Here is a 15526-nt window from a genome sequence, read left to right on the forward strand (position 1 = left end):
GGGAAAATCTAGAAAAAATGGTTATTTTTGGGATCATATTCTGCATATCTACGATCACAGATTTTGATTTCTTTTTCCGGAAGCTTCTGTCTTGTGTATAAATATGACCCTCATGATCAGATTCAAAAGAGAGACGGTTCCACACGACGAAAAATGTGATGACGATTCATGATACCTTTCAGGGATTTTCTAAAGATCTGAAGGTTGTGAATCATCTCCTACACTTGGTTTAGAAGATTAATTAGTTAATGTTTCTTTTTACTAGTTTAGATTTGTTTTTAGCTATGTCTAAATAAAACCCTAGTTTTCAGTTCTGCATTAGACTAGTACTTTTCATTGATCAGTTTTCAAATTTGGTTTTCGTTGTGTGCTTCTATCTAGTTGTTTCAGTTTTGAGCTTAGTGAATGTTTGATTTTTAATTCTTGTTAGTCTGATCACCTAGCTAGGATTTTATTATTCTAGTTAATCGGTTAATAGAATCCGTAATTGTTCTTGTCAACCGGTAATAAGTAATAAGTATCAGATTGGTTCTGTATTAGGGATTTAACTCTGATATAAACTGAAATATCATATCTTTACGCTTTCGAGCTTGTGAGAAGTATTGGGTATTGTTGGGAATTTTACACAAATGTTAATGAAACTTTTCTGATCTCAATTAAGAGCTTGTTTAATTAGACAATAAAAAGTTAGGTTTAACTGAAGAGCTTGATTTTGTTAATTATACTAGGTAAAAGAGATTATACTAGAGCTTGTTGGTTTTTCTTAGTACTAGCTTAGATAGAACGCATTATGAATAACCAAATTTGGGTTGATTGCATGATTAGGAAAGATGAAGCAGAGCTGAAATCGTTTTTATTACTGAGTCTAATTTAGTTTATTTGCACTACAATTTTAGTTTTTTAGTTAATAATTGAAAACCCAGTTTTATATTTTTTATTTTGACTAGAATGTGCCTTATGCAAAAAGACATTGACTGTTAGGCTATGTCCCAAAGGATCCGAGCCTGCTTTTCTGTGCTATCCATTAGTGCAACCAACAATGAAATATTATTTGCTTAATACACCCACGACAACGTATGAACAACAAGATACATATAAATATAGGAGGCTTCTAAAGAAATTGAACTATTTTATCAAACATATGCGTAAAGGTTCCAACCAATTGGCTGATGCATACAAGAGAAAAAAGACTCCTTACCACCATTAATAATGAAATAGTTAGACTTTAAAGCACTAAAAGAACGATATGATATCGATGATGATATCAAGGTGATCTTGGAACAGATATACATGATGAACCACCGATGAGAATTATTGATATCATAATGTTATTTGTTCTATTAGAATAATCCATACGTTTTCAAAAGTAGATGGGTACAATTATGTGGGGCTTTTCATTTTACCTTATCTGCTCTAATCATTTCTTTGTTTTCAAACAAGGCTGTCGACCAAGCCATTTTTCATTTATGTATCTTTAATAAAGTAGGTGGATAATGTCCAAAAAGTGGTTGTCTATTTTATTGTATGTTCTTTTTGTATAAAGGAAGTTTGTAAGTTTTTCAATTTTCTCTCAACTTTTGTCAGTTTCCTGTTCTCTTCCTTTGCACACATACTATGAAAACATGAAATACTCCATCTTCTTTTCTTTTTCTATAAAACTAAAGAAGTTATAAACGACAATAAACCAACATTTGGTATTAGAGCAGCACGTTTATGCCAAAATATCAACCTCAATATGCATTTATGGGAGATTCATCAAGGAACAAGAAGGACGGGAAAATTACACTATACTATCCAATGCTCTCAAGAAAAAACTATGCTACATGGGCCATTAAAATGAAAGCGTTCATGAAAGTACAAGGTGTTTGGGATGTTGTAGAGCCTAGTAAACTGGAAAATGTAGTTACAGTTAGAAAATATAAGATGGCACTTGCAACCATCTATCAAGGAATCCTAGATGATATGTTGTTGTCATTGGTAGAAAAACTAATAGGAATGCAATCTTAGGAGACTCTAAAAATTATGTACATGGGGGCTGATAGAGTAAATACAGCAACGATGTAGACGTTAAAAGTAAAATTTGAGGTTCTAAATATGTAGGAGATGGAGATAGTGGATGAGTTTTCTATGAAGATAAACAATGTGGTAAGCAATATATGGTCCGTAGGAGACAAAGTTGAGGAAGCATATGTTGTGGAGAAGCTACTACGAGTAGTGCCATCAATGTTCTTGCAAATTGCATCAACCAATGAGAAATTCGCAAACCTTGATAAGATGGCTATTGAAGAATTTGTTCATAGGTTGAAAGCTCACGAGGTGAGAATTTGAGGGCATAGTGAAGTTGAAGAAAAGAAGCTTTTGTTGAGTCACCAAGAGTGGTATGAAAGAAACAAGAAGCAAAGTGAAGGGGACTCAAAATCCTCTCATAGATCCTACCATAGCAGTCCATGAAATCAATAAGGTCGTGGAAGAGGTTGTGGTAGATGTAGTAATTATAGCAACCATGGAAGAGGCCATGGATGAGGCCGTGGAAGAGGTGTTGCTGACCAACAATGAAAACGAAATCGTGGGCCATCTAACATTCATGAAAAAAAGAAAACCAAAATACTATAATTTTCTAGAATATGGGCATTACACCTTAAGAGTGTAGAAACCCAAGACGTGAAAGGAACCATGAAGAAAATATGACACCAAGATGTTAAATGAAGAAAAAGTGACACCAAGACTGAAGTTAGCAAGTGATGAAACAACTCAGTCAAATGTGTGGTATTTAGACAATAGAGCAAGTAACCACATGACCGGTCAAAAAAAATTGTTTACAATCTTAACCAAAAAACTCAAGGTTATGTAAAGTTCGGAGATGGTTCCAAGTAGGGATGAGCAGTTTGTCCCAAATCCCGATCCCGTGCCGGTACCATACCGGAACTGGTACCGAACCGTACTGAATTTAAAAATACGGGACGGTACTTGGTACTCCAAATACATGAAATTCGGGAATCGGTACCGTCGATACCGGTACTAGTACTGAGTACCGGTACCAGTGATGTTAATTCGATTCGGTAATCGGGATTAACGTTCGATCAAATTCGGTATTCGGGAAATCAGGAACGGGACGGGTCGGTACCGGTTCCATCCCATGCTCATCCCTAATTCCAAGGTACATATAGAAGGGAAAGGTTCAATCATATTCCAGTGCAAGAATGGACAACAACGAAAGCGGCAATATGTGTACTACATCTCAAGCTAGTGTAATAATATCATAAGCTTGGTTCAACTAGCAGAGAATGGTGAACAAATCTTGATACATGGATTGTTTTTGTGGTTTCGTGATGTTGGAGGGAGACTACTTATGAAGGTAAAACAATCTCCAAACCGTGTATATAAAATCATCTTGAATGATGCGGGGTCCCGATGTATACTTAGAGAGCCTTATGAACAAACATGGCTTTGGCATGCATGAATGGGACATGTTGATTTTACTACCCTCAAACACTTGCTAGATAAGAACTTAGTTTATGGACTACCAAAGATAGATAGCCCTACATGGTTATGTGAGGAATGTATAGTGGAAAAGAAGACATAAAAATCATACCCAACACAAGCAAGCTTCAACTCAAAATGGAGGCTTGAGCTCGTACATGGGTACCTTTGTGATCCTATTTTACCACCCACGCCTATATGTAACCTATATTTTATGTTGTTAGTTGATGATTTTGACTCGAGTAATGTGGGTATATATATGATGAAGACTAAGGATGAATCCTTTGGTATTTTCAAAAAGTTTTGGATATCTGTTGAAACAGAAATAGGTGAAAAGTTAAAGACCTTCTGAATGGATCGTGGTGGTGAATTCCTGTGAAAACAATTCACCACATATTGTTAACAAAGCGGTCTACACCGACACTACACGAAACCATAGTCTCCACAACAAAAGGAATAGTATAGAGGCGAAATCGCACTATTGTAGAGATGGAAAGAAGTATACTCAAGAGTATGCATGAACTAGAGACGTTATGTGGAGAGGCTGTGCATCATTCTGTTTACGTTCTTAATCGGGTAACCACAAAAGCCTTAAGGGATGCAACACCTTATGAGATTTGTGCTGGAAAAAAGCCACAAGTTGATCATTTAAGAGTGTTTGGATATATTGCTCATGCAAGAGAAACAAGAAGTTATCTTCAAAATCTTGATGATTGAAGAAAACATTCGGTGCATTTAGGATGTAAGACAGGTGCGAAGGCATATAGATTATTTGATCCAAACATAGGGAAAATATGCATTAGTAGGGATGTATGATTTGAATAAGATAAATCTAGGTCATGGGAAAAGTAAAACATGTCAAAAACTACATTAGGAGCAACTTTTACTATTGAAGGCTACCTTCCAGAAGATAGCCATGAAGATATGAGCAACCAGGAATATGAAATATGGATGCAAAATCCTACACTAGAAGAAACACAACATACAAGTGCATAAACATCTACACTCACAAGTTCAACTAGTTTAGATGCTTCCACAAGTACCACATCAAGCTCGATAGGCGGAGGAGCCCTGAAATGGTATTGTTTATTGGACGACATTTATGATGAGTGTGACTAACTTTTATTAATGCATGATAGCGATGGGCCTTTTTTCATAATACATGGCTAGAAAAAATGTTGATTGGGTAAATACAATAAGAAGTGAACTGGAAGCCATTGAAAGAAATAAAACTTGGAACCTAGTTGAACTCCCACCAGGCCGGAAACTCATTGGTCTCAAGTGGGTTTACAAACTAAAAAAGGACCCAAATGGAAAGTATAGAAACACAAGGCGAGGTTAGTAGCAAAATTCTACATTTAGTAACCAAGGATAGACTTTGATGAAGTCTTCGCACCCGTTGCCCGACTCGAAATGGTATGTATTTTGCTTTCTTTTATAGGTAAAAATTGATTGTGCACCACCTTTATGTAAAATCTGCATTTCTATACAAAGATTTGGAAGAAGAAGTTTACGTAACTCGACCAGATATGTTTGTAAATCATAACGAACCAAGAAAAGTATACAAGCTGTCAAAAGCCTTTGTATGGGCTTCATCAAACTCCTAGATCTTAGAAATCCCGTTTGGCTAAATGTCTAAAAATTTGGGTTTTATAAGATTCTCAAAAGAATGTGCCGTTTACACAAGAAAAAAGAATGATATGCTCTTAATAGTTGGGGGTGTATGTTGATGATCTTATTATTACAGGAAATTGTAGTAATGAAGTGAAGCTCTTCAAAGAACAAATGCAACAAGAGGTTGAAATAAGTGATCTTGGCTCATTGTCGTACTAACTAGGTATTAAAGTGGTTCAACAAAGTATTCTATTACTCTAAAACAAACAACATATGCAAAAAAAATATCCTAGAAAAGGCAGGCATAGCTGAGTGCAATTGATGCAAGTGCCTAATGAAACCCAAGTTAGAGCTAACAATGGATGAAGAGGGAGACCCGGTACACTCTATAGATTATAGGAGAATTATAGGAGGTTTAAGATATCTTACACACACTCAAACCAACATCTCTTATGTTGCTATGATAGTAAGTCGATTCATGGAGAGTCCCACAGTCAAGCATCTACAAGAAGTGAAACATATTTTGAGGTATATCAAAGGACCCATTAATTGTGGCTTAACCTGCACTAGGGGGGGGGGGGGGTTAGAGAAGTCATTATAACCGGGTACACATACAATGATCTTGTAAGGGACATAAATGACAAATACAACACATCAGGATGACGTTCTATCGCAATGAAAATTTGGTTACTTGGGGGTCGCAAAAACAGGGGAATGTAGCTTTTTGCTCATGCTAAGCGGAATTCATGGCTGTGACAAGTGCAACATGCCAAAGGATATGGTTGCATTCATTGCTTCGTGAATTAACAATAATGATAGTCAGTCATGTGGTGTTGTATGTTGGCAACAAATCAACCATAGAATTCATAAAAAAAACCCAGTGTTTCATGGAAGAAGCAAACACATAGAAACAAGGTTTCATTTCTTAGGTGAGTGTTTCGAGAATGGAGATATAAAAGTCATGCATGTGACCAGCAAATAACAGAAGGCATATATTTTCACAAAGTATATGGCAAACAACAAATTTGAGGAAATGTTTAACTTGTTGGGAGTGAAGCATATTGACAATTATGGGTTAGGAGGGAAAAGATTAGAATAATCCATATGTTTTTATCTTATCTGCTCTAGTCATTTCTTTGCTTTTAATCAAGAATGTCAGACAAACCATTTTTGATTTATGTCTCTTTAATGAAGTAGGTGGATAATGTCCGCAACTAGTTGCCTATTTTAATGTATGTTCTTTTTGTAAAAAGTAAGTTTGTAAGTTTAAAAGTAATCGACTGTAAGTTTCTCTCAACTTTTGTCAATTTTATGTTCTATTCATCTGCACACATACTAGGAAAATAGGAAATACTCCATCTTCCATTCTCTTTCTACAAAAGTAAAGAGGTTATACAGGGAAATAAACCAACACATTCAAGGGAAAAAAATCACATCCAAAAAGCTCCCTAGGAAAATAAACCAACACATACAAAAATTCACATCCAAAAAGCTCCCTTAACAAGTATTTATTTTTCGTGAGTTTTAAACACATGTAGTGTCATATATATTCTGTAAGGGAAGTGATTCTTTCATAATAATTTTTCTCCATACACAACAATTTATGTTTTAAATAGTTGTACATTATAACATTTTAAAACATAAATTATTGTGTACGGAGAAAAATTGGTGGACTCAACCCAAGTTTCTTCCCTAAATTTTGATAAGTTAAAGTTTAATCACTCTCCCGATGGTGTGTTTTATGTTGATTATTTAAGGAGAATAATTGATTCAAAAATTAACTAGATCCTCAGCCATCCCACTGGTATGGATTAAAATAGTCCTTATAAAGGTGATTACCTTCATATGGAGGGCTTTCCTAGATCGTATACCCACTGCATTGTCCCTTAGGTCCAGAGGTTTGCATATAGCTTCTAGGTTTGCATATAGCTTCTTCTTCTTGCTCTCTGTGCTTGCAGGTTGAAGAATCCACAGTTCATATCCTTGGGTCTAGTTCGTTCACTTAAGAAGTAGTGCATTGGATTTTCCAATGGTGCTCCATTTCATCACTCAGTTTCTCTACAGTGGGGGATGTAATAAATTATGCAGTTAATTGAGGAAATTGTCCAAAGAAAAGAAAGGTGTTGTTAGCCATCATCTATGTTACTATTTGGTGTGTTTGAAAAGTGCGAAATGACAAAGTCTCAAAAAAGATACATATTAGCCCTTTCGAAGACAGCTGATAATGTCATTTGTTTGGTGTGTGGATGGGTTGAACATATGTGTAAGGACTAATATTATAAAAGCTCTAAATTTTTAACGCGTAATTGGAAAAAACCCTAATATTTTATTATTATAGCTATGGCCACAAGTTTCTCGCAGAATTATTATTCTAGCCCATTTAACGAGTTTCATGGTTAACTTTTTTTTTTTTTTTTTTTTTTTTGGCAAAATCAATCCTAAAAAGTTCAAATTTAGTTCCTAAGGTTTGCAAAAAATTACACCACATGGTTTTTTAACATTATTTTTTGTTTTTTTTGTATATTTTTGGGTTTTTTTATAAATATGTATACATTTTTTATTTTCTTTTTATATATATTTTATTTATTTTCATTTTTTAAATTTATTTTTATTTTGATAATTTATAATTTTTTTTAATTTTTATTCAAGTAAATAAAATAGTTATGTTTATATTTGTAATTTCTATCCAACTTATTTTATTTTTATTCTTTTTTTTTAGTGCTATTATATTTATGTTATGAGAAAATGAAAATTAAAAAAAAAATAGATTGTTTATTGAGACTTATTGCTCCAATGTGTTATATAACATGCAAATTAAATCATATTTTTATATGTGATATCAATTGTTTAAATTAAAGTTAATATTTTTCAGTTTGTTAATAAACTAAAAGAAAGAACAAAAAATATAATAATAGTCGGTCTCTATAAAAAACTTGTTATAGTAATTTAAAGTGAATTCAAGTTCTTGAATCTAAATAAATAAAAACATTAGGAAAAGCATAAATAACTAAAATAGAAAAAACAATATAGAAAACAAAAGGTAAAAAGGTAAAAAAAAAAAAGTTTAAATTGTTGAAAAATAAAGTTAAAAAAATAAAAATAAATAAAATATATATAAAAAAGAAAATAAAAATGTATATATATTTATAAAAAAAGCCCAAAAATAAATAAAATATACAAAAAACGAAAAATAATGTTAAAAAACCAAATGGCATAATTTTTTGCAAACTTGAAGAACCAAATTTGAACTTTTTATGATAGAATTTACAAAAAAAAAATTAATTAAATTAACCATGAAACTCATTAAGTGGGCTAGAACAATAATTCTACGAGAAAGTTATAGCCATATCAATAATAAAAAAAATATTAGAGTTTTTTTTCCAATTACACGTTAAAAATTTAAGATTTTTATAATATTAATTGTATGCGTAAAATAGGAAAATGTAATCGGCCTATTGGAGTTGTAATCCCTTCTTGTGTTTTGTAACTTTCTTGGCTTATTTTGTTTTTCTTCCTGCCCCTGCATCTTGCTAGGCAGTGGTAATAAAATTTTGCTGGTTAAAAAAAAAGTGTGTCGTTAAGGCCGATTACAATTATTATAGACATGCATGAAATTCTATCGTTTCCTATCCTCATTGAAAAGAATTAAGAGTCAAATATAGAATGAGAACGATAGGAATTCTTGATGTTATTGCCTTTACTCAGAAATATATAATAAATGATCCATTGACATATCAACTCTATTTATAGGGAAAGATACCAAAGATACAATCTAACCCATTAATTATAGTAAAAGGTAAAAAAAACAAGAAAACCACCCAACGCTGAACCATCAGCATCCGCATCATCAATCATCAATGGGTCCACCATATCGCCATCTACTTCTTTAAGGTTTGCATGATGTATTCACCATAAAGGTCCCTGCATAGTCATCATGAATAAGTTATCGTAAAATTCCAATGGCTTCAAATCCCTTTAGTGTATGAAGATAAGCTTACATAGAGTACTGAATGGCCTCATAAGCAGTTTTCGAAGGCAGAAACTCATCCACTGCAACCTCCTTGTGCTCATTCTTCTTGTCTATGTATATGTCAAGAAAACGTATTGAATCATCATGTTATTAAAAATCTATACCAGTTGCATATATGGAAGATGCAATAAGGATACAGTCCTCAAAAAACCGGCGGATTTCAGTCAGACGATGAGGAGCAAGCTGGCTTATATCCGTGTAGTGGCGATATTCTGGATCATCAGCACAAACTGCGATAATTTTATCATCTTTCTCTCCCTATATGCGTTAAAAACAATTCCCGTTTGTCAAAATATCTTTAATTGGTGATCGAAAGTTTGTTTCATGCTCAGCATAAAGGTACCTGATCAATCATTGGCATCAGCCCAATGGCTCTAGCTCGAAGAAAACATCCTGGCACCACTGGTTCCTGTTCAATGCTTCCAATTTAGTTGTAACTTGATTAGGGTTGATAGCTAAAGGGAATGTGATCATATGTATACCTGCATGATAACTAGTACATCCATGGGGTCATTATCTTCGCATAGGGATCGAGGGATGAAGCCATAGTTATGAGGGTAGACGACTGATGAATATAAGATGCGATCAACCTGAACATAAGTCATGTGTTTAAGATCATGCATAATATGAAATATAACATGCATGCAACCGCATATGGCTGGACGACAATGGCTGTTTAATGAATTTCTAACCTTGATGAGACCAGTTTTCTTATCGAGTTCATATTTCACTTTGCTTCCCTTTGTAATCTCAATGACCTGTACTTAACATCCGAACATAATACGCCAGACATTAATCAGAGAGAAAAACAATAGCGACATAGATAGTACGTACCACATTGAAGACCTGAGGAGCCTCTGGTCCTGCATAAATCAGATCGATCCATTCGTCAAATGGGAAAGCTCAAGAACAAGAAACAAACACATACGTACCGATATCAAGATCATGCCAAGGATGCGCTGCAACAGATCTCTTAGATAAGGACGAAAGGATCCTTTCATTCAAGCGAGGAGCACGCTTCTGATCAGTCATGATTAATTTGCTAGATTGATCTGGCCACCTGTCTTGGTTCGAAACTTAGGAGTTTCTGTGAAAACAGTTTGTAATTCATGCAGATTGATCATTAATGGATATTTATACAGAAATTAGTGGCCCTCCTTGTAAAGGGGACAAATCTGAGGAGTACGTACATTTACACCAATCGAGAGCGTCAAACTCGATTTCCAAGTGGACTATGAATTTAGTTATTCCAATTTATCTATAATTTTTTTTAAAGCCATATCATTAGTTTGGTTTTAATTAGAGGTTGATCCTAAATGAGAACTTAACCAAAGTGTAAGTTAATTGAGTTTTTTTAAACAAAATATTAAGTTTGTTGAGTTTTTTTGAATAAACAAAACATAATTAGAGTTTTTTGAACAACTTGAAAACTTCGTTGGATTTATAATTCATTTCCCCATGATATATGTGCCATAAAATGTCTTCCTACAAAACATGGCAAGCTAAATTAGTAATATTTTTATAATGACATAATGAGCAAATTTATAAGGTAAGATTGAAAACTTTTCTTTTGAATAGTAAAAATTTCATTCAACAAACTGCTAAAACTACAGGAATGTTTTACATTGTCCAAAAGGGTCGACACAACAATCACTCCGATTATGACACGCCTGTTGGATTAGTGTCTAAATCCATAACTATTTTGGTATGTACTTCACCCGATGGTGCATGGTCCTTTTCGGTTGCATTCACTAAAGCAACTTGATTGGAGAAATAAATAAAGACAGAGAGGTTATTATGATTTATTAATATGTTATAAGAATAATATATTAAAGGAGAAATCATATTTGTTTAATTAATATTGGCCGATAATTAATTAGGAATTAATTTTGTGATCAAGTGTAATTAATTAAACTAGAGGGGCTGATTTGTAATTATGTGATAGTTACAAAATAAGGTAAGGATTATCTTAAATATAGGGTGAACGAATTTAAGGAGATAATGTCGTAGAATTCGACTAGGATAAGGGTTTCAAAGACTTATCTTATGGTTACTTGGTGGGCAAACAACTAGATAAGGATAAGGATTAAAACCCTAATCTTTACACCTATATAAACCCCCTAAGGCTCATGAATTCGTCTAAGCCTTCCCAAGAAGTCCTAAGGACGAATTCCTACCTCTCTCCTCTCTCTTTATACCTTCTCCATTTGCTCTTGTTGTTTGTAAGTCATTAGAGGAGTGACACTTGTGACTCTAAGCATTCCAAAGTCAATTCAAGGAGGAATTGGGATTGTTATTGCTACATAACAATCAAGGTAACATCTTAAACCTAATTATATGTTAATATTGATTTGGTCATAAGACATGTAATGTCTTATGAACATGTAATGCATCAATACAATTGAAACCAAGCTAGGCTCTAATACCACTGATGGGTTTTGGTCATAAGACATCCTATGTGCTCATACAAACCCTAATGTTTGGATCTAGGTTTCTCTATTGTACATGCTTTGAATCCAAGACTATAAACCCTAATTCTAGCATTCAAGTAATCATATTAACATGAGAATAGGTTTAAGATCATACCTTGATTGTTATGTAGCAATAACAATCCCAAATCTCCTTGAATTGACTTTGGAAGGCTTAGAGTCACAAGTGTCACTCCTCTAATGGCTTACAAACACCAAGAGCAAATGGAGAAGTTATAAAGAGAGAGGAGAGAGGTAGGAATTCGTCCTTAGGACTTCTTGGGAAGGCTTACACGAATTCATGAGCCTTAGGGGGTTTATATAGGTGTAAAGATTAGGGTTTTAGTCCTTATCCTTATCTAGTTGCTTGCCCACCAAGTAACCAAAAGATAAGTCTTAGAAACCCTTATCCTAGTCGAATTCTAAGGCATTATCTCCTTAAATTCGTTCACCCTATATTTAAGATAATCCTTACCTTATTTTGTAACTATCACATAATTACAAATCAACCCCTCTAGTTTAATTAATTACACTTGTTCACAAAATTAATTCTTAATTAATTATTGACCAATATTAATTAAAGAAATATGATTTCTCCTTTAATATATTATTCTTATAACATATTAATAAATCATTATAACCTCTCTCTTTTTATTTATTTCTCCAATCAAGTTGCTTTGGTGAAGGCAACCCAAAAGGACCTTGCACCATCGGGTCAAGTACATACCAAAATAGTTATCGACTTAGACACTAATCCAATAGTCTCCCACTTGGATAAGTCTAATAACTATTCTGCGTATGACTTCAGATCCTGATCTGCAATCGTAGCTTGCCAAAGCCGCTGTCAACTCTGATCATATCAAATACGCGTGTCCTTAGATAAGGGATCATATATTCCTCAATTCTAGATATCGTCTAAGACATGATTTCTAATCATTCTCTTTGTACTATTTCTCGATTCCCGATTTATGACGACTGACTAATTGAACAAATCAAATTAGCCCTAGCTCGACCGAGCATTTACGTTTGTCATCACTAAACCATCGAGGGGCCCAAAGATATCGCTTTCATCCTACTTTGGATAAAAGGAACGGATAAACTTTAATACAATGCTCGCTTGCACTTACTTACCGAATCACACACAATAATACAATGCTCGCTTGCACTTACGACGGATAAACTCTAATACTCTTTTAGACAATCCACACACCAATTCACGACAGTCTTCATTCATATCTACTTCCAACATATCAACAACTGTGGCCCGTTCGAATAATTCGATTATTCTTAATAAACTCAATTATTCTGGAAGTCAAAACATGCAAAGTGAAACACAAGACTAATACTAATCCCATATGGCCTCAACCCTTTGAGTATAAATAAAACTCCTTTTATTTATCACCATATCGATTACTCATTATTTGTCGTTTCGGGTAATCAACTTCTTACTTGAATTACAACACTTATCCCATGCTCCTAGCATGCACACAGTTCACCTATGGTTCTTACTTTGTGAAATAGATCACATGAACACATTTCCAATCATTCTAATTCCACAACTCCAAATCCTTTTCCATAAGTGAAAGAATATCAAATTCTTGCTACTTATAGAATATGCTAGATTCTAACATTCTATGCAATTTATCCTTTCGTAATGTCACTGCACCAAAGTCACAAAGACCATTGCCAATCATATTACAAAGTTTTCTATCGGAGATTGTTACAAGACAATTCCTTAGATATGATGTCTCTCGCTCAAAGTACATTCCTTTGAACATCCCTTTGCATAAAAGTTTGTCATCTAGACATAGATTTTCAATATTCAATTCCCAATATAGATACATTTCCATATTTTCCATATGACAACTTATTTTTAATAGAATCTTATCTATTCCTAATAATGTCGATATGGTCCATTAATACCATGCTTCCAACTACTCACAAGCAACCAATCCTCGTCGAACTTTGGATTGTCCTTTGATAGTTGTTTAATTATTTTAGTCAAAACCGATTCTAGTCCCTTTTCTCTCTAAATGCGCTAGACATTTGGAAAATTTTAGAATGGTCAAACATTAAAGCATTTGCAATCGATCCTATACCCGAAGCGTATGGGACACGACGCATAATGTTTTATTTGCTATGTTCTCAAAATTCGAATTGTGAAAAGGAATTCCGTAATCATAATCGAAATTTTAAGAACACACTATGTACCTTTGACTAAATTTATTAACATTTCTCAACCTAAGCCTTTAGATTTGAAATGAAGCATAATATTCTCTCCCTTAATTATAGCAAAAAGAACTTTACAACCCTTACGACTTTGCAAGGTATAACTCTTGTTTTTCTATAATTAATATTGCCAACTTGTAATACTTTCCATAATAATCATACAATCATAACTTTTATGCTCCCACTATCATGATAATTACTATAAAACATAACACTTAGGCTCCCACTAGCTTCGACATGTATTCATAAACATCTTAACTTTCTAGAAAAACAATACCTATTGAATTTCTTAAGTCCATGTTTCGAATACTTAATGCTTTGATAATCTTTTATCAAGGCTTCTTGAACTTGTACACCTTTGCCTTCGATAGTTCATATGTGTGTCTAAACAATTAAGACTAATTGCCAAACCTCACAATTCAAATTATGGAAAGGGATACCGTAACCATGATCGAATTCGAGAATGCAATTTTACAATCACTATCTTCTTAAAATCTTTCTTAGTGAAAGCATTTCCTCACAATCATTTTCATGAAGGAGGAAATCTTCTGACACTTAGATTTTAATGGTGTATGTGTTTCTATCCATGTGAATTTGTTAAAACCAAAGTTTACGACAAATTCAAACTCATATGGACCGAACTCTTTTAATCTTGATTTCTTGCCTTATGGTAGCACAGCTGCCCACCACGTCTTCCAAGTAGTTAAGAAGCTCACCTTTTCCTATCAATGTACCTTTCATTGATCAAGGTCCTTGCCTCTTATGCATTCAAATGAGAACTCATAGGACTCATATGCACAATTAACTCAATTGGAATGGCATAGAAAACAAAATAGTGTCAACACGATAGGTTGTAAAACTCAACTCGTGTGCTAGTGATGATCGTTAAGGTTTATTTTGATTTGTTCTTGAAACCTTTCAAGACCATTAAGGCTCCCACTGACTCCTTGACATATAAGATTCTTTTGTAAATAACCATTTCTTGACAAACAAATATTCAAGAGTTAGTGTAGTTTTTATCAAAACACTTCATAAATTGGTCCTAGTCGGTCTTTGTCTTATTCAAGACATCACAACTTTCCACATTTGATGAATGTTATAAACCTTAATACTTTTCACTCATTGTCACAATCTTAACTTTAAGACTTGTTATTGGAACGAAGTATGATTGACCTTTTGATTTAACCATTTCTTCAATTCTTGATTCCTCTTCTTAAACATACAATTGTACTAAGACTCACTTAGAGGATCAATTGAGATATGGTTCTTAATCATTAAGACCTATCATAAAGTATAAAAGCTACTCTCCCTTCTTCTTAGAATGGAGAAACTTTAATCTTTCTACCTACTTGATTCTTCTTATTCGTTTTGCTATTGATTTAAACCTTTAATCAATTCAGAATTACACTTAATCCTGTAAGTATAATCGTATTTACTAAACCTTTAGTAAATCATGACGAATATCTTTGTTACTCTTGTGGTGAACTTGATCAACACGCAACTTTGTGTACTCGATCTCATAGTCCCTCACTTGACACTTTGTCAATGAATTAGTCTAATTTCCAAATATGAAATTTCTCATTCATCATGCAACCAAGTTGCGTGATTCCCAATTTCTATCCAATTGAAATTTGGGCGATGAGAAACTCTCCATATTTGGTAAATTCTTGACATTTCCATAAATAATATAACTAAGAATCATATC

At 33.6% G+C, this 15526-nt stretch overlaps 1 protein-coding gene across 1 annotated transcript; it reads right to left on the reverse strand.

The window, feature by feature from the left end:
• Nucleotides 1-8804: 8804 nt before the first annotated feature.
• On the reverse strand, nt 8805-10215 carry LOC145001203 (soluble inorganic pyrophosphatase PPA1). Its single transcript, XM_078960559.1, has 8 exons — nt 10057-10215; nt 9959-9987; nt 9817-9882; nt 9607-9714; nt 9468-9533; nt 9262-9382; nt 9093-9174; nt 8805-9015 (listed from the first exon to the last, which is right to left on the reverse strand). Exons 1-8 carry the CDS (start codon nt 10154-10156, stop codon nt 8973-8975), a joined length of 615 nt encoding a protein of 204 aa, XP_078816685.1. The 5' UTR covers nt 10157-10215; the 3' UTR covers nt 8805-8972.
• Nucleotides 10216-15526: the final 5311 nt, after the last annotated feature.

Source organism: Lactuca saligna, chromosome 6 (assembly GCF_052625555.1).
Source record: "Lactuca saligna cultivar CGN05327 chromosome 6, ASM5262555v1, whole genome shotgun sequence".
Classification (NCBI taxonomy): domain Eukaryota; kingdom Viridiplantae; phylum Streptophyta; class Magnoliopsida; order Asterales; family Asteraceae; genus Lactuca; species Lactuca saligna.